The following is a 19,672-nucleotide window of genomic DNA, read 5'->3' on the forward strand; positions in this document are numbered from 1 at the left end:
ACTTAATTAAACTAACCTAATCTCCAGTGTAGACTCGTGTTAACGCAATGGTTTTCCTCAATGGTGAAAGCAGCAGCTGTGATGCTGTCGAGTTTAAGTGTGGACATAGCCCACGTTGATGAAAAAATCGCATTCAATCAAAGTAGGAGGCATCTGAGCTACAGCGGTAGCAAAACCAAACATGCACTACTGTAGAAATGGCTTAGAATTCCCACTTTGCAAGCTAGCAGAAACTCCATACTGGGGCGGTTACAGGGGAGGGCTAGACTTGGCTTCTCATTATATTGTTCTTATACATCATTAGTGAAAACTCCCCACATTTATCTTATTGGATCAAACTTACAGTCCACTTAGTTTAGTATACTACTATCTAGAAGAATTACAAGATTTCATGTTCAGAGAGAAGAGAGATTATTAAATTAAGTAATCTGACTGGTTATATAGTTCTAAAATGGTCACTTTTTAATTTCTTCTAGAAAAGTACATGGCCCTGAAGCACAAGCCTTTACAAAACTCATTAATCTTTGCCAAGAAAAAAAAATTGCAATTCTCACTCTTTCACAATACCTTAGATATTACAAAAATATTAAAAATGATAATACATTAGCTAGGATGCAATGATGTAATTTTAGATATAATCATCTATTAGTCTACTTCCAATAAAATTATGAGCTTGTGCTCCTTCTTAATTTGTGAGAAAGTGAAGATAATAAATGAAACCCCATAAACTATTTGCAAAGTTTAAGTATGTGACATGGCTTTGTACCAGTTACATAATTTGTCAAGATGGGTCATGACAGTGACCCATTCTTCAGGAGACACCTTATACACCCAAAATAGATATTCCACAGAAACAGAACATATGTACATATCTTCCAAGTTTTTATTAACTACAAATAAAATATAAAGATGTCACTAAACCATAAATTGTAAATCAAGAGATTAAGAAGAATTGGTTTACTCTCAAAGAATTAATCTCATCTTTTAGTTCACATAAAACTTATGTTTTACACTCTGTTTGCCATGAGAGTCTTGATAAAAACAAATATTTTATGTAATTAATACAAACATATGAGTCAGGGATTCTGAAGAACAGTAAGGGCTATGACAATTTCCCACCCACTTGCCTGCCTTCCAAACTCCTTTCCCCCCAACCCCGCTCATACACACATTTTCCATCAAAACAGTTCAGAAGTGACAGGACACAAACAGTTGAGTACCCTGATAGTGTTATGTTGTCAGGGTAAACTTTGACAGTTGTATTAGAAATTAGAGATTTTAGGTACGTCTGTCATAAGCAAAAATTTATTTCCTTCTAATTCAGGACAAGGAAAACTCACTCCCAGTGGAACCATGAACCCATGATATCTGGCGAGTCAGATAAGAAAAACTAACAAAATGCGAGAATGGCCCAGAAATAAAACAGAAATGCCCCACTTTCCACGCAAAGGCCGCCTTAAAATTCATCTCACTCGTCGCAGGAGAAAAATACAACAGCCTGACTTTAACAGAACCCCATCGCTAGCTCAACTTATGATCCCGCGTACTTCATCCCTGCCTGCCGTTCTCACACTCCATCCATGCCTCTATACAGCTGCATACCCACGCCCATACCGGCTCTCAAATGCACCAAGCCCTCTAACTATGTGGACATCACCACCCGCCGCGCACACCGCAACACACACTGAAGTCCGGCCAACAGACATCCCTCCCTCTAGGCCACCATCGCCCCCCTTGTGCCACCAAGACCTGCCTGCTACAGACCCCGGCAGGATCACTTACTTAACTGTCCGGGGCCAGGCTCCTTGCCGCTGGCCGCAGCTCCCCCCGGCACCGCTCCGGCAGCTCCCCAGAGTGCCGGGGCTCCTCCCGCAGGCGGGGTGCCGCTCTGCCGCTCGAAGTTACCCGGGTTGGAGAAATAGTCGCGCAAGCGGGGCAGCTCGCGGCCGCTCTCCAGCAGCTCTGTGTGCAGCTCCAGCGCCGTCAGCAGGAATTGGTCCCGCAGCAGCTGCGCCGCCAGTGCGTCCACGGGCACCCGGGGGGGCTCCCCGGCACCGGGCCCAGCCCAGCCGGCCTCCCCGGGGGCCGCCGCCCGCAGACCCGGCAGCGCCCCGGGACCCCCCACCGCCCCTGCCTCCTCCTGCTGCGGGGAGAGCGGGCCTGCCGGGCCGGGATCGCTGCTGCCGCCAGCTCTCGGCTCCTCCGGCTCTTCCTCCTCCGAGTCGCTGAGGAACGGGTTCACGCTGCTGCCCCCGCCCGCCGCCGCCATCTTACAGCGTGACACAGGTCGCGCAGCGCTGCCGCCCAGCCGGCCGGCCCAGCACCCCCGCCCGGCTCCTGCTGCCGCTCCAGCCCCGCGCACTGGTACACAGGGTGGACGGACACAAGCGGGCTGTGCAGCCGCCACTCTCTTCCTATCTCCCCCCGCTCCGCTGCCAGCTTCCGGGTGCCAACTCTCGCGAGACGATCCCCCTCCAACAGGGGACAACGGCTAGGATCAGAATCCCAAACTCCACCCCCTTCCCCTGTCAGGTGCGGTGGAATCCCACCCCCACGGGAAGAGGGGAGAGGAAGGTGTACGGCGGTGGGAGGGGACTTGAGGCCTAAGCCTGAGAAGGGCGGAAGGGGCGGAGCTCAAGTGATGACGTAGGCACAAGAAGGCTGGGGCCAGACCCAAGCCCGATGGGCGGGTTTTAAAGGGATTGCGGGGGGGGGGGGCTCGTAGAAGCACGTGACAGGGACTAACCTCTTCAGGGGGAAGGGGCGTGGCCCGGAGGCGGAAGTGTGTTTGTGGTGACAGCCGGGACCCGAAGCGAGAGCTAGAGCGAGCCAGGCTCGGGGTAAAGTGACAGGCTGCTGCGTCTCGCGAGAGAGTCCGCGAGCCAGGCCGGCCGCGTGGGGCGAAATTTGGTGCCGGCGCTGACAGTCCTCGATCGAGTAAGTAGCTGCGGGAGCGGCGCTTGCGCAGTGCGCGTCGCGTGGGTTGGGACGGGGAGGGGGCGCCGGGCGGCTGGGGCTTCTGCTTGCTTGTCACTAGCTGCGCCGCCGGGCCTGCGCCATGGCTCGTGTCCGCGGGCCGGGCGCGGGTGGGCCCAGCCGGGGGCGCCGGTTGGTGCGGGATCGGGGTGGAGAGCTGCGTCGCTGCCCGTCCGGGCGCTCCGAGCGGTGGCTGCCGCGAGCCCTGTGCGCGGTCAGGTTCATACCCACCGCAGCGCCCGGCCTGGTGCGGGATGGGCTGACGGCGGCAGGCGGGTGGGCGGGCTGGCGGGGAGCTGCAGCCCCTGATCCTGGCGGCCGGGTAGGTGACCGGTGACAGCTGAAAGACGAGGGTCTGGTAACTCTCTATTGAGCCCGTTTCTGTTGGTGCGAAGAGACGCTTTGTGGCGCTCCTCCGGTGTGCACGGCTGTAAAACGTGTCTCTTTCACCCGCGAGATGGGCCAATAAAAGATACGGAACTACCTCTCTCATCCTGGGATCAGCACATCTCCCACAGCACTGTCAGTGGCTAGCGATCGGTAACTATCCTGAGCACGTGGAGTTTTGCTCCGTGGGTTGCTGTGTGTGAACTACCCGTGAAACTAAGTGGCAGTTTGGGCTAAATTGCTGCAGTGTGCTTACACATTGCTTTCTTTTTCAATGATTTCAAGTCAAAATGCACTGTGTTCACTAAACACAACAAGAAGTTTTGTAGCACCTTATAGACTAACAGATATTTTGGAGCATAAACTTTTGTGGGCAAAGACCCGTTTGGTCGTATACATCCTTGCCCACGAAAGCTTATGCTCCAAAATATCTGTTAGTCGAAAAGGTGCCACAGGGCTTCTTGTTGTTTTTGAGGATACAGACTAATCTGGCTACCCCCTGCTACTTGTGTTCACCAGAGTTGGTTCCCCCCTCTTCCCTTCCTACACATTCAAATCTGGGCTCAGACAGTCTAGCTAGGTTCTTTCTATTTTACATATCACCAGTAATAAAAGATCTTTACAGACCCAAATGTGTGTTATGTGATGCCTGGGCAATTGCATTGACTGCAGTAATAAAGTAAGGATTCAACACAAGTGTTGTTCCATAATTGGTAGCAGAGGTTAGCCCACTCTCTTATGACTGTTTTAACTCCTGCAGTCTAACAGGAATGAAAGATTTATTTGTTTGCTTACATCAACATATAGCTCTTTATATAGATCTGAGTAAAAGTGCTATGTCTTATATAATCACGTCTCAGATTAGGATCATATGTTAAGTAAAAATTATAGTTGTCAGGTGTCCAGTTTTCAAGAAAAAAAACACCGCAAAAAGGGACCCTCCCCAGGCTTGTGAAAATGAGCAACTGAGTGATTGGAGGTCCAGGAGAACAAGTGATGTAGGGAGGGAGTCTGAGCAAATTGGTGAATTTTAATGATCGTTTACAAATGGCATAATAATAATAATAATTAATAATAATTAATAATAAATATCAAATCTTTCACATTTGTGTTTCCCCAAGAAAATTATGAAAAAGTGATTGCCTACTGTTGCCTGAGCTAAGTGAGGTTCTATATTTCTCATCCAGCCTGTGGTAGCTTTTCCACCCCTCAGTTAGTGTTTAAAATCTACAATTCTAACCCATTTGGCTAAACACTCTTTAAAATTGGTTAAAAAATTTCCATGTTGTCGACATGCTGTCAATTAGCCAAGTCCCAATATGTTTAGGTTTTTATAAAGTCAAAATCAACATTTTAGACTTTCTCTGAAAGCTGCGTTTTAAATAACAGTTATCTGTGGCACAACATTAAAGTTGGGTCAGCAAAAAGCCTTGGTTTGTGTGTTCAAAAGACTGAATTAGCCACTTTTAAATGCCTTTAAGGTGTAGCTGGATATGAGTTACCTTGGGCCGTGTCTACACATGTATGATCTTCCAGAAGAGCGCTGGCTTCTGAAAGATCTGTGGAGTGTCTACACGTGAAAGGCACTCTTCTGGAAGGAATCCAGAAAAATGCTCTTTGTCTTCCGGATTCCGTACTCTGCTTCCAAATCAGGAAGTGCCTTCCAGAAGACTGTCCAGGAAGAAAGTATGTGTAGATGCTCTCCATCCCCTTCTTCCGAAAGAGTGGTTTGCCATGACAGCAGCCAGCTGGAGCACAAAGATGCTCCAGGCAGCCCCAGCGGGGCTCTGCAGTCTCTGGCTCTGTCTGCTTTTAAAGTTAGAGGGACCCGGAGACCCCGTGACAGGAAGCTGAGATTGTGGAGACAGGCAGCATGTGCAAATGTACCAGACACACTGCTCGAAGTCCCCTGCAGTGACTGCTGAGCCTCAAGCCCAACTGATGGCCAGCAGGCAGACACCCCACACCCCGCAGGTGATCCCCCAGGGAGCTATCCAAGGAGAGCCAGCACCCTGACCGGGCCATGTCATGGGCGGAGCCAGAGCTGTAGGACCTCCTGGAGCTCTGGAGGGATGAAGAAGTGCTGCAGGACAGCAGAGGGCGCTGTAGTAATGCCCCTCTCAAATGGCCTGGGTTCCTGAGGCCACCCATCATGGACCCTGGAGCAGGTCCAGTGTAAGGTTAAAGAACTCCAGCAGGACCACACAAGGGCCTTGGACAGCGCCCGCCGATCTGGTGGTGCCCCAGCCAGCTTTCCCTACTTCAGGGAGATGTGGGTCCGACTGGTGGGGGATGACACCTCCCCACCCTGCACCACCATTGAGACGGCGATGCTGGAGCCCCCTGTTGCACTGGAGGGGGATGCAGATCCAGCCAAAGACCAACATGGACCTGCCAGAGAGCCCAGTGCCCAGCATGTTGAAGTTCCTTCTCGGGATGAGTCCTCAGAGGGCTTCCTTGTAATTGAGCTGCCCTCTGCCTCCCGCACCCAGGCCACCTCCAGCTGGGCATCCCCCGACCTTTTTGAGGCCTCCTTAGATAAGTGTGTGCCATGGCAGAGTCCCCTGGGGGGGGCACACCCAGGCCCTCATGCAACGGCCCAAACCCAGGTGTCCCACCCCAGAATGTGCCCTAGGGCCGCGGCCATGGCTGCAGGTGGCACATGGCACCCCACTCTGTGGACAGCCCCATGAGCTGCGCGCATGCACTGGGGGGACCTCAGGGTGCACAGCTATGCCCAGCCCACTTGCTGTCTGGGCAGGGACTCCCCCATGTCCAAACATCACCCCTCGCCCACTAGCCTGTTCTCGGGGGCCCGCCACTGGCAGCACCATTATGAAGGCAATGTACTTCATGGGCCAGGGTGCTGGGAACATGGGACACGGCTTAAGGGGCATCCCTGGGACATGGCCATCCCTTGGGTCTGGGATGGGCTCACCTGCCTGCAGCGGGCATGGCAACCTTCCCTCTCCTTCCCCTTCCTCCCATCTTACAGCAGCTCCATCCAAGGGCTGGGAGAGCCGGACAAGGAGCCTGGGGCCTGCCAGCCCCATCCCATCCTGTAGCCCGGCCCGGACCAGCCCTAGCACCTGGCAGCCACATGTCTGGAGGGCCTGATGCCAGGGCCGCGATGAGGAGGCTGCAGCCTATACACCTGCCCTCTGGCACCAGAATACACGGGCTGAGAGGCGCTTGGCCTTGGACGAGGCTGAACTGGTGGTGGAACACAGTGGGGAGGTTGTAGGGATGCTCTGTATAGTGTGCAGAGCCCTCTTGGAGCTGTCCATCCAGCTGCTCTTGTCCCAGCCGATGCCCCTGGGGTCCTAGCAACCCTACTTCCCCTGTTCCTTTCTGCAGCTGCCCTCAGGAGCCTTGGGGTCTGGCTGCTGGCCATGATGGGGCCTGTGGAGGGCCCCCCACCCTGCAAACCCTTCCCCTGGCTCCCTCATCTCCCCTGCTGAGGCCAAGCCCATGGCCAATCACCACTACCTCCCTGTGCTCCTGGTCTTGCCAGTGCCCTGATGGGGACTGTGGACCCAGGGCGGGAGAGGCACCTGGGGGCGCCAGGGCTCACGGCCCTTCAACCCATCCCTTGAGTAGGGTCCCCTCCATCCCTGTCTCCATCCAATTTGGTATGCCCCTGATTTCTAACTCCCCATGTAAATAGTTTTACAGGTTTCAACTGAACATCTGTTTATTGTTCTCTAATTATTTGTTAAGAAATGTTGCTTGTTTTTTGCAAGTTATGTCTAAATAGAGTTTACTAGTTTCGAACCCCCTGTCTCCCTGATTACTGGGGGAGAGGGTGGTCAGGGATGTGGGGGAGGACTGTGAGAGGACTCGGGCAAGGGTTAATGCTTCCTGTGGACAAATACCTTCCGGATGCGGTTCCTGTTGTGGTTGAGATGCTGGTCGGGGCCACGGCAGGTTGCTTGTGTCCGGGGAGAGCCTTGGCCATCCAGCCCTCGGGGATGGTCTCCTCACATACCTTGATGAAGTTGTGGAGGGTACAGCAGGAGCCCATGACCTGGGGAACAGTCTCCATCCCTACATCGAGGCACATGAAGAGGCATCTAAACCTTGCCTTCAAGCTGAAAGCACACTCCACAAGGTACCGGGCCTGTGTGAGCCAGGCATTGAACAGCTCCTGGGAGCGGGTGAGGTGGCCCACATATGGCTGCATAAGCCAGGGCTGCAGGGGCAGGCTGGGTCACCCACAAAGCAGAGCGGCATGGCGACATCCCTGATGGTGCACTCCCACTGGGGGATATAGACGCCAGCCTCCATCCAGTGGGACAGGACGGAATTATGAAAGACCCTTGCATTGTGTGCCCGTCCCAGGCAGCCCACATGGATATCAGTGAACTGCCCCTGAGAGTCCATCACTGCCAGGAGCAGGATGGAATGGTACTTCTTGCGGTTCGCATAATGGCCGGTGCTGTGGTTCAGGGTCCTGATGGGGATGTGAGTCTCTTCAATAGCCCTGAAGCACTGGGGGGAGCCTGAGCTTGGCAAAGCCCTCGACAGCTGCATCCAGGTTCCCCATGTGCATGAGCCTCCACACCAGCATGTGGTTGATGGCTTTCACAACCTGCAGGGCACAGAGTGCAAGCACACTCATGGGTGTGCACAGGAATGCCCCTGCCCGCTCCCCAGGCCCCCTCTTCCTCCCACCCTACAGGGCCCTCCGCTCCCCCCCCCAGCAGGGCACCCCTCTGGCAGTGGGCTTGTGTAGCTCCCCCAGGTCCAGGCCTCCCTGCCCCCACCAGTCCAAACCTGACAGCCCCCCTCCTTGCGCCAGGCCGGGGCCTGGAGCATGCCTTGCCTGGAGGACAACGGCCCTGTCAATGGACTTGTCCACACCGAATTGCTGCTTTACAGACCGGTAGCTGTGTGAAGTGGCCAGCTTCCATATAGTAATGGCCATGCGCTTCTTGATGGACAGGGGTGGCTGCATCCAGGTGCCTGTTATTGAAGGATGGGAGCAAGCCAGATGCAGAGGTCCAGAAAGGTCTCCTTCTTCATGCAGAGAGTCTGCAGCCAGCGTGCATTATCTCACTTGCCCATGACCACGCTGTCCCACCAGGCAGTGCTGGTGGTGTGGGTCCAGATGCATGGGATGGCCTGTGTGGTGGGAAGGGCAGTAGGTGCAGTGGTGGGTTGGGACCCACAGGCCTGGGTCTCCTTCGCCACAGGAGGCCCAGGAGGGAGGCCAGGAGAATGACCAACATCTGGTTCAGGACAATCCCTCAGGTCTGCAGCTGCTGAGAGTCTATGACTGTTGGTTGGGGAAGTCAGTACCAGGGACAGGCTGAGCCTTGCTGTGAGCAGCATGGCAGGCCTCAGCAGCTTGTGCAGGGAAGTGCTGTTGGGGAGGGGCCTTTAATGCCCTGTGTGGCTGGTGGCCTTGCAAGAGGCCTTTTACTGGAAATGGGAGTCCTGGAACAATCTTTTGTCAGAATGTGTGTTTTTAAATCTGGTTTAAGCGTGTTTTACTTTACTGGTGCAGAAGTTCTATGCTCCTTATTTATATGGAGTTAAGTAATCTGATGCACAGTTAATGTGTCCAGCAGTTTGCTTTTGGAGTGAAAACTGAAAATCAAAAATAGTTTTATCTTTGAGCATCTTCTTGTGGCCTTCATTAAGCACTGCCGTGTTAGCCTGCACTTTAGACTTGTTGGCTAACTATTAGAAAGCAAATTCAGCTCTACTCTAAATGGACATAATTCCACTAAAGTCAGTATAGATGCATGCCTCATGGGCTAAAAACTGCCCTGGAGTACAAAGTGAATCTGTATCCCATAGCTAAGTATTCATCCAATTCAGTACTGTATGTAATTTTGGTGAAGTGGTACGTAATTTGTATTGACAAAAAAAAGTCAGTTAAACAGGCACATTCATGGTTATTCAGCAATATTTTATGGAAAATTGGGACCTCCCCAACATTGCCTAAATGTGCATACCAAAAGTGAGAAAACACTGGATATAGAAAATGTGTTTATTTTGGCATTACAGTATATCAAAGGAGTGGGGATGAATGTGGTCAGAGAGGCCTGAGATGAAAGCTTTTGAGGAAGGGAAAGTAAGGAAAGAACATTGAAGAGGCAATGTACCTTTTAAGTTTTGCAGGAATCCCTGGTGTTTAAGTATTAAAAACAAAACATCCTGTTTTACTCTGTTCCCACTAATTACATTTTGGCTGTGTCTACACTAGCCCCCTCAGAAGGGGACATGTTAATGAGGCAGTTTGGAAGATGCTAATGAGATGCTGACATGAATATGCAGAATCTCATTAGCATAATGGCAGCTGTGTGTGGTTTGAAAGTGCCGCTTTTGGAACACATGTCAAACTTATAGATGGGGGGGCTTTTGAAAAGGGCCCCTTGACTTCGAAAGCCTCTTCTTCCTATTTTGTTTTTGGAAGAAGGAGCTTTTGAAGTCGGGGGGGGGAGGTGTCTTTTTGAAAGTCCCACCCCTGCCTACACAAGCAGTGTGCATTGCAAAAGCGTCACTTTCAAATCATGCATGGCTGCTATTATGCTAATAAGGCACTGCATACTCATGTCAGCGCCTCATTAGCATCTTCCGAACTGTGTCATTAACATGCCCCCTCCGAGAGGAGAGGGCAAGTGTAGACACAGCTTTTGGAATTAAGCCATTTCACTGGTGGCTATCTACATAGCTATGAAAGATGAACTGAGATTTGCAATTTGAGGGAGAAATCAAGTGTTAGTTGAAAAAAAAGTTAGCAATGAAATTATGTTAAGAATTTTCAAAAATGACTAATGATTTTAGATACCCCAACTTCTAGTGCTCAACTTAAGACAACATAAAGGAATTTTCAAGAATGCACGCTCAGAATTTCGCAGTGGGTAATAATAATGTCTGAAAATCTTTGTTTATACAATCTTGACCCCCAAGTTACACAGAGTTTGCATTCCTGCGCAACCCTGCATTAAGTCACATTTCGTGATACTTGAGGAGCTAGGAAACTGACCAGCGCAGCAATGCTGGACAGTTTCCTGTCTCCTGTGAGCGGGCACAGAGCAGGGAGTCAGGCTCCAGCTCCCCTCCACTCACAGGAGGCAGGAAACTGATCTGCATTGGTCAGTTTCCCAGCTCCTGCCCCTGGTGGCAGCCAAGAGGCAGAAAAAAATTAGGAGAAAGTGTGCTTTTGAAAGTGGGGCTTCCTTTCGAAGGAACCTCATCTGCGTGGCTGTTTTGGTTTTCAAAAGCAGCTCTTCTGGAATGAGGAGTGACTGCCATTATTAATATGCAAATCAGCACCTCATTTGCATTTTCAATTGACTGCTTTTGCATGCCCCTTTTGAACGGGAGGGACCAGTGTAGACATAGCCAACATGTTAAAAGTTGAAGGAAGTGTAAAGACATAAGTGATTGCATGGACTTGCCTAATGAGAGGATATTTCTTCTAAAGTAAGCCTTGACAAATTGTTACGTGTCAAGACAAAATTTGTATCCATGCAATCAAAATCAAAACATTTTCTTCAGAGTCTTGCCCTGCACTTCCATTTCTTGTGCAAACAAGTACAGGATTGAGTTCCCTTGGAAAATCTGTGTTATGTTGAACTAAAATAGGGAATAGATTTACGACAGCGCCATTATGGTCTGTGGCCATTGTATTCCAAAATAAGGTGTATGTATTGTGTAATATAAAATAAGAAAATAATACTCAGTGGCAACCAGCAGCACTAGATTTCTTGCACTGCAGCTTTCTGTATTGTATACGTGAGTGACAGATTCTGTACCTAGTTGACTTATTAAACAAGCTACATGGATTAACTAAGCAAAACATTTTTTTAAGGAGCATTCAACACGGGAAACAGTTTAGGAATTTACTTGTCAAATCACATTTATATTAAAAGGCACAGAGAGAGTTTTGAAGAATGATTCATTACAAAGTAAATTATTTAAGTTACTAATTAGTTGACCCACTCAGCCATATCCACATTTCCATCTGTCTCATTTTCTCTCAATAAGCAATCTTCCTTAAGATGTTTCATTCTTGCGACTGGGCTCTTCATCTCATTCTTGAGTTGACATGTTTTCTTTTGTTACTCGGGGAACAAATTTCATCAAAATATTCCCTGACAAGATCTCTTATGTCCAGAAGCTGTATAACAGTTTTTCTTTGGCAAGAGTGTGGGGAAATGTAGTCTGAGTGTGCTGAATTTTTTTTTGTACTCCGTTATACTGGTTCCTTTGTATTCTGCCTTTGTCCTGTCATATATTGTCCCTCCATCTTAACACAATGTCTTAACTAACTCCTCTGCCACGCTTCAACAAGGTCCTCCACCCTGTAAGCACAGAACAAAAACAGTCCTGTCCAGCTTTTGTCTTTTATTGCACGTTACCTTTTAGTGTGGTGAGAAATAGAAAGTGAAAGCCCAGAACTTTTAAGGAGCAAGAGCTAGTACAGGGGTCAGCAGCTTGCAGTGCGGAGCCGCATGCAATTCTTTAAGGAATCACTTGTGGCTCTGAGCGCTGCCGCTGACTCCTCTTGCGGCTCCAGAGGCTGCCGCCGCTTAAACAAAAATCTAAATTCAGTTGCCCGCCATTGAACCAGCTGAATTTAGTTTGTTTAAGTGGCGGCAGCTAGAGCCGCTCAGCAGTCAGATGCGGCAGGGAGCCCTGCAGAGGAAGCTGGCTGGGCAGGGAGCTGCCCCATGTGAGTGGAAGTCTCAGCTGGCAGAAGAGCCGGCGGGAGGGCGGAGAAGCCTGCCTTTGCTGGAGCCACACAGCTGCACCCAGTAGTAGTAGGAGGAGGACCTGGCGGGAAGCAGCAGGGGAGGCAGCAGTCATGGCTCTTGCAGAACTGTGCAGTCTGAAGTGAGTTATGGCTGTGGGTGGTGGGGAGAAGATTGGGGCTCAGAGAGGTTAATGCTTGGGGCGGGTGGGCGAAGGTCAGGGCTCAGAGGGGTTAAGCCTTTGGGAGGGGGAAGGAGGTTGTGGTTTGGGGTGGGCTGAAGCCTTGGGATAGGGGGCAGATTTGGGGGCTGAGACAGGTAAAGCCTGAAGATGGGGGGTAACTTTCTTACTGGTACAAATCATTGTGTGCACTGCTCTTAAAATAGGGGTCATAAGAAGCACGGTTTGACATTATTTTTAAGGACTGCCTCGTATTCACATGCATTGCAGCCCTTGAAGGGTTGATTTTGTAAGTGAATTTGGAAAAAATGGCTGCTCTTGCGATTTTGTTTGCAGACCCCTGAGCTACTACGTAGACTGGACAGACTACAGCTGTTAATTCATTTTTATTAGACTGTAAATGTATGCATAGCATATTTTAATGAGATTTAATTGTATCTTACTTTTAAATTAAAAAATTAATTTTTTTAATAAAGGCTTAAATAAAATCCACTTTTGATTTAAAAGAATCTTTGATTTTTATCCATCCTGGTAATATTTCTCAGTAGTAAAAAAAACAATATTCCCTGCCTCATAGCACTTACAGTCTTGGTTACATCAGTTACATAGGTTAAAAACTTTTTCTCCATCAATTCTTTCTTAAAGATAAGAGGGTACTTATGGTTTTGAGGAAAATACAGACCTAATTGTGTTTTGTGGGTTTTTTTTTTTGAGGGGGGGATTGTATAGAACTGCAGTAGAACAACTACAAGATCCCAGCTCAACTAGCTGGCAGTTTTTCTGGCGGCAAGGAGTGAAATCTGGTAGCATGAGGTGCTCTGATCTAGAGGATTAAGATACCAGAGTGCAAGCGATTCTAGAATTCTAATCCTGACTCTGACACCAACTGGTTCTGTCGCTCTTGCCAAATTGCAATGTGTTTTGGTTTTGTTTCCTCCTGTAAAATACCAGTAATGATACTTACCTTTCAGTGGTAAGTTCCAAAATTCACCATGGCATGTTGTAACCATGTGGTATCAAGACCTATAGTTCCTAAATATTTTCAGGACTTTCCCTTGAAACACTTATAATGTTGACAGCTATGAGAACAAAAAACTGAAATAATCCATAATCTTAATGCTAGTCATTTGTATAGTTATGAGGCCTGAAGCTAGTAAATCATCATGTTTATCAATGAACAGTCCAAATATTGACCCATCTGTCTATCCAATAATTCAAATGTTGGATCCAGCTATAGAATGATATGAAATGTCTTCCTCTTCTTGGCTAAACTTGTGTCATAGAGGGTAGCGGTGCTATAGCGTTGTTTTGGAATACTGGGCCAGCTGAATTTCATTTGTATAAGTGTGCCTTTCATGAACACGTGCATGTGAATGACACAGCTTGATGCTCTCCAAGGTCCTAGTCTCTCTGGTCCTTCTGAATGTGAGCCACTGTCCTGATAGTGAGCTTTAAACAAACTGAAGTGATTCATTCCTGCAGGCTTTGTGAGATAACATAGTTTAGGACTGAGATGGGCAACCAAGTTAGCAAGTCGACTGCATGAGTGGCCCTCCCTCAGCTGAATGAGTTGTAAGATTGTCATAATCAAGACAGTCTCCCTAGATATGGTAGTTTGGCTACTTGCGCTCATGTGCCTAGAATTTGCAGAATGTGCCAGGTGAACCATAGCTGCACTCTGATTGGATGCAGAGGGAGCACACAGCTCTCTGAGTCCATGTTGTGTGCAGTCAGCTTGCACCTAACTTCATGTGCTCTTGGTTCATGTGTGTGTCACTTTATTAATACCAGTGGGGGGAAAAACAATGCAGATGGAAACCGGTGGACTGTTATAGCTCTGCACACAGGCAGTGGTAAACAAAATGTCTTGTGGGCCACACACACAACCCCAATGGGCCATAGCCGGGCTACCATTGATTTTGGATCTAAGCTAAGAATATCTGGTGTGTTTGAAAGCTGTGTTACCTTTTTTAATTAGCCCATCTTATACAAATTTCTGGGTCTACTGCATGTACCTAGTAGTTTTTGTTCCCTACAATGCGAGAGGTGTGTCAGACATTTGGACAACAGACAGAATTCAAGGCTTTTGTCTTCAAAACAAACCTTGATATGCTTATGCACAATCTTATTTTGAAGACACCGCAAATTATGTACAGAAAAACGCTCACATCCAATACCTCACTGAGCAAAACGAATGTTAGTAGGAGCACCAGAACGAAAGGTTGCAAGATATAAGGAAGCAGAAAAGACTAAAAGAATGGCTTACACTGATGCTGTTAAAATTCCGTGTGGCAGAGGAACATCAATCTCATTCTGAATCAAGGACAGTGGTTTAAAGGTTCTTAAACTATTTTGATGCAAAGAAATGGTTTTCCTTTTGTTTCCTTGAATCTATACTATTATAAAAGGAGAGCTGTTGGTCCATCTGTCCATCCCATGAACATTTCCTGGGGCTAACATGGCGCATGCGAGGATGCGGAGGGATTGGCATGGGGCAGTCTCTGTGCCCTTCTTCCCCTATATTACATCCTAAGCATGATTCGGAGTTCCCAGCTGCCAGCTTGCTGAGGAGTTATGAGGGCAAAGCTGGGTCAGACAGAGGCTCCTGGCCAGGTGAGGAAGGGGGAAGGGATCTCGGGTGCTGCAGCCAGGGGCTGGCAAAGGGAGTAGGTGGAAGGTTGTGGGGAGCACAGCACATGGGTGTGTGAAGAGACAGGCTGGCAATGAGCCTGGTGGGGGTGTTGCATCGGGGGGGGGCAGTGGAAGGGGCTGGGGCTGGGGGGAAGGAAGCAGTGAAGTATAGCGGGAAGAGGGGGAAGTGGGGGGCCGACGGGTAGAGGAAGTGGCGGGGATGGGTGAGGTTACAGCTGGGAGGAGGGGCAGATAGGCTGTGGCGGGGGGTCCCAGTGGTTTTGGGTTGGCGCAGCATGGGGGCTGTGGGAGGGGGCCGCAGAATGGGGGGCTGTTCCTTTCCAAGAGGGGCCATCTTGGCCCTACAGTTTCCTTTTTCCTTTCCTTGGTAACCTCCCTCCTGTGGCATGGAGAAGCGGGCAGGAGAGCTGCCCCCACATGAGCCCCACCCTGGCTTTGCACCTGGCTAGTGGGCACAGAGGTAGAGCTCCCCTGCGCTGACCCCACCATAGCCTTGTGTGCACGACAGCCACGGGGAATGTTCATGAGTACAGTGGGACGCGTGGGGGCACCCCTGGCTCCTCGCTGCACCGCCCTGCAGTGCACTTGGGAGTTCCCAGCTGCCAGCTCACTGAGGAGTCAGAGGGCAAAGCTGGGCTGGACAGACAGCTCCGGACTGGGCGAGGAAGGAGAAAGGGGCCTCAGGTGCTGCAGTCGTGGGCCGGCGAAAGGAGCTGCTGGAGGGTTGTGCCTTCTTGTCAGTGGGGCGCATAGAGCAGCGCCCAGAATGTGGGCATGCTAGGAGATGGGCTGGCGGCGAGCTGGGAGGGGGTGGTTGTAGCCAGGGGGGCAGTGGGAGGGGCTGGGGACAGGAAGAGGGAGCAAACAGGTGCAGTGGGAAGAGGGTAATGTGGCTGCTGGCAGTAGATCCGTCCTGCCAGGGAAAGAGGGAGCAGCAACCCCCTACCCCATTGTGTATGTGGCTATGAGTCTGGTAGGCATCCCTGGAAACCTCAAGATATATGTGGATCAGCAAACTTTCCACAGGGCACCAAGGCGGAATGTACAAGTTAGGTCTAAGAGTGTCCTTACCTGAAATGTTGCGTATCCAGAAGTGATATAGATGTAATGAATGCTTGCAGGAAAAATTGATGTAGTCTTTGTATGGGGGCAAAATAAAATTTGATTGAAAAACCAATAGGATATGTGTTCGCTTACATATTAGAAACAACCAAGTCTACCTGTGCAAATAAGTAGCCTCTGGAAAGGCGTAGCCCTGCTAGTAATAACAGATGAACATACTTTCTATAAACATTGATATCATTTTCTAGATGTGCATAAACCCTAAAGTTTAAACATCAACTATTTTTAGCCTGTTTTTCCTTCACATTAGAATAGATCTTTATTTTTGTGCAAGACATAGTGACTGATGTTCCTCATCATTTACCAGCTGTGAACCAATAAGCTAGCTTGAGTTGAAAAGTTGCAAAGCTTATATTGTTAGGCTTTAAATCTGGTACAGACTGCTTTTCCATTTCCATTATACAGTATACAGATATAGCAACAAAGGGTCCTGTGGCACCTTATAGACTAACAGAAAAGTTTTGATCATGAGCTTTCGTGAGCACAGACTCACTTCATCAGATGGTGGTCTTGCAAATCTGCAGGGCCAGGTATAAATAAGCCAGAGCAAGGGTGTGGATGACAAGGTTAGCTCAGTTAGCAAGGGTGAGGCTTACTACCAGCAGTTGATCTGGAGGTGTGAACACCAAGGGAGGGGAAGCTGCTTCTGTATTTAGCCAGCCATTCGCAGTCTTTGTTTAAGCCTGAGCTGAGGGCGTCGAATTTGCAGATGAATTGTAGCTCAGAAATTTCTCTTTGGAGTCTGGTCCTGAAATTTCTTTGCTGTAGGATAGCTACTTTTAAGTCTGCTACTGTGTGGCCTGGGAGATTGAAGTGCTCTCCTACGGGTTTTTGTATATTGCCATTTCTGATATCTGATTTGTGTGTGTCTTATTCTTTTACGTAGAGACTGTCCAGTTTGTCCGATGTATATAGCAGAGGGGCATTGCTGGCACATGATGGCATAAATTATATTGGTAGATGTGCAGCTGAATGAACCCACGATGGTGTGGCTGATCTGGTTAGGTCCTGTAATGGTGTTGCTGGTGTAGATATGTGGGCAGAGCTGGCAACGAGGTTTGTTGCATGGATGGGTCCCTGAGTTAGAGTGACTGTGGTCTGGTGTATAGTTGCTGGTTAGGATTTGCTTCAGGTTGGCAGGTTGTGTGTGGGCAAGGACTGGTCTGCCTCCCAAGGCCTGTGAAAGTGGGGGATCGTTGTCCAGGATGGGTTGTAAATCTTCCGTGATGCGTTGTAGAGGTTTTAGCTGAGGACTGTAGGTGATGGCTAGTAGTGTTCTGTTGGTTTCTCTCGTGGGCTTGTCCTGTAGTAAGAGGCTTTGTGGCACATGTCTGGCTCTGTTGATCTGTTTTTTCACTTCTTCAGGTGGGTATTGCAGTTTCAACTTTCACCGCAACATCAACCTCAGCCTGGAGCAGTCCACACAGGAGATCCACTTCCTGGACACCACGGTGCTAATACACGATGGCCACATCAATACCACCCTGTGCCGTAAACCCACTGACTGCTATGCCTATCTTCATGCCTCCAGCTTCCATCCCAGACACACCACACGATCCATTGTCTACCGCCAAGCACTAAGATATAGCCGCATTTGCTCCAACCCCTCTGACAGAGACAAACACCTATAGGATCTCTACCAAGCATTCTTGAAACTGCAATACCCACACAAATCTACACAGTCTCCATGGCCTGGGAGATTGAAGTGCTCTCCTACGGGTTTTTGTGTATTGCCATTTCTGATATCTGATTTGTGTGCGTTTATTCTTTTATGTAAAGACTGTCCAGTTTGTCCGATGTATATAGCAGAGGGGCATTGCTGGCACATGATGTAGCAGACTTAAAAGTAGCTATCCTACAGCAAAAAAAATTCAGGATCAGACTCCAAAGAGAAATTGCTGAGCTACAATTCATCTGCAAATTCGACGCCCTCAGCTCAGGCTTAAACAAAGACTGCGAATGGCTGGCTAAATACAAAAGCAGCTTCCCCTCCCTTGGTTTTCACACCTCCAGATCAACTGCTGGTAGTAAGCCTCACCCTTGCTGACTGAGCTAACCTTGTCATCCCCACCCTTGCTCTGGCTTATTTATACCTGGCCCTGCAGATTTGCAAGACCAGCATCTGATGAAGTGAGTCTGTGCTCACGAAAGCTCATGATCAAAACTTTTCTGTTAGTCTATAAGGTGCCACAGGACCCTTCGTTGCTGTTATAGATCCAGACTAACACGGCTACCCCTCTGATACTTAACTATACAGATACAGATGTTATTAAGTTACTGTACCTTATATAAAGTCTGAGAAGCTAAAAATCAATTTACACTTTCTGAGGAAACACTGGAAAAATGGGCTGCCCAGTAAAAGTACAGATAAGAGGTAAAAGTTAAATCATTAGTCATGCTATTCTGTTAGGGTATGTCATTAATCATGCATACTGTTAGGGTATGTCTTAACAGAACAGTTATTTCAAAGTAACCTAACCTAGCATCGATACAATACAACTGCTATTTTGAAATAATTTTGAAATTGGTAAACCTCATTGCTCAAGGCATAGAGCCTGTTTTGAAATAGCTATTTTGAAATAGATTGTGTTGACAGGGAATAGAGTCTATTACGAAATAAGCCATATTGTGTCCAATGGCTCTATTTCAAGATAGGCTGTATGTGTTTAGACACTGTTGCTATGTCTGCATTAGCATTCCTCTTTTGAAAGAGGCATGGAAATGAAGGAAATTGAAAATGCAAACGGGGTGCAGATTTACATATCTGGCACCTCATTTGCACATTCTTCTTTTGAAAGAGCTTCTTTCGAAAGAAGAAAAGCAGTGTAGATGTGACTCTTTTGAAAGTAATCCCCATCTTTGAAAGAACCCTTCTTCCTATTTTTTTTTTTTTTTTTAAGGAAGAAGGGTTCTTTTGAGGATGAGGATTACTTTCAAAAGAGCCGCGTCTACACTGCTTTTCTTCTTTTGAAAGAAGCTTTTTCGAAAGAGGAATGTGCAAATGAAGCACCAGATATGTAAATCTGCCCCTCATTTGCATTTTCAATTTCCTTCATTTCCATGCCTCTTTCGAAAAAGGAATGCTAGTGTAGATGTAGCCTGTATTTTTAAATAGCCGAGTGCTATTTCAAAATGCATTTTGTGTGTAGCTGTGTTATTTTGAAATAAGATATTCAGGAGTAGCTCTTTCGGAATAGTTTATTTTGAAATAAGGCTGCTGTGTAGACATGTTCTTTGTGTGAGGGTTTATGTTCTGATGTCCTCTTCTTTCCCTTCCCTCCTAAGCCATTTGGATTGACACTATTTATATTTATCTAAAAGAAGGGATAGTTTACAAATGTTTTAAATTATTTCTGTTCTCCACCCTCACTGGGAGAATAAAATTTAGAGCAATTCTGACATTGAAGTCAAGACATTAAAGGAAGACAAGTAGCAGTTTACCTGGTTGGTATTTTCTTTATTGCTCTTGCTATTACTGAAATTATTAGCAAATGAAATGCAGTTCTCTCTCACCCTCTTCTCTAGCTCTTTAATATTGAAGATAACATATTACAATATCAGCATTGTAACCTCAATTCTAGATACATTAGGTTGGAAAATAGGCTGATAGGAGGCACTAATTTAAATACTCAGTTAACAGGTAAAA

General features: G+C 48.2%; 2 protein-coding genes across 8 annotated transcripts in view; one reads left to right on the forward strand and one right to left on the reverse strand.

The window, feature by feature from the left end:
- Window positions 1-2,445, reverse strand: part of RELCH (RAB11 binding and LisH domain, coiled-coil and HEAT repeat containing) — a 125,072-nt gene extending 122,627 nt beyond the window's left edge. For all 4 annotated transcript variants that reach the window (XM_074987790.1, XM_074987793.1, XM_074987788.1 and 1 more), the window contains exon 1: window positions 1,783-2,445. In XM_074987790.1, the coding sequence (XP_074843891.1) occupies window positions 1,783-2,269 (487 nt within the window). In that variant the 5' untranslated portion in view covers window positions 2,270-2,445. The remainder of the gene's footprint in view (window positions 1-1,782) is intronic.
- A 356-nt stretch (window positions 2,446-2,801) lies between these two features.
- Window positions 2,802-19,672, forward strand: part of PIGN (phosphatidylinositol glycan anchor biosynthesis class N) — a 209,606-nt gene continuing 192,735 nt past the window's right edge. For all 4 annotated transcript variants that reach the window (XM_074985941.1, XM_074985945.1, XM_074985943.1 and 1 more), the window contains exon 1: window positions 2,802-2,937. The gene's annotated coding sequence lies outside the window, so the exon portion shown is untranslated. The remainder of the gene's footprint in view (window positions 2,938-19,672) is intronic.

The sequence above is a fragment of the Carettochelys insculpta genome, chromosome 2 (assembly GCF_033958435.1).
Source record: "Carettochelys insculpta isolate YL-2023 chromosome 2, ASM3395843v1, whole genome shotgun sequence".
Taxonomy (NCBI): Eukaryota; Metazoa; Chordata; order Testudines; family Carettochelyidae; genus Carettochelys; species Carettochelys insculpta.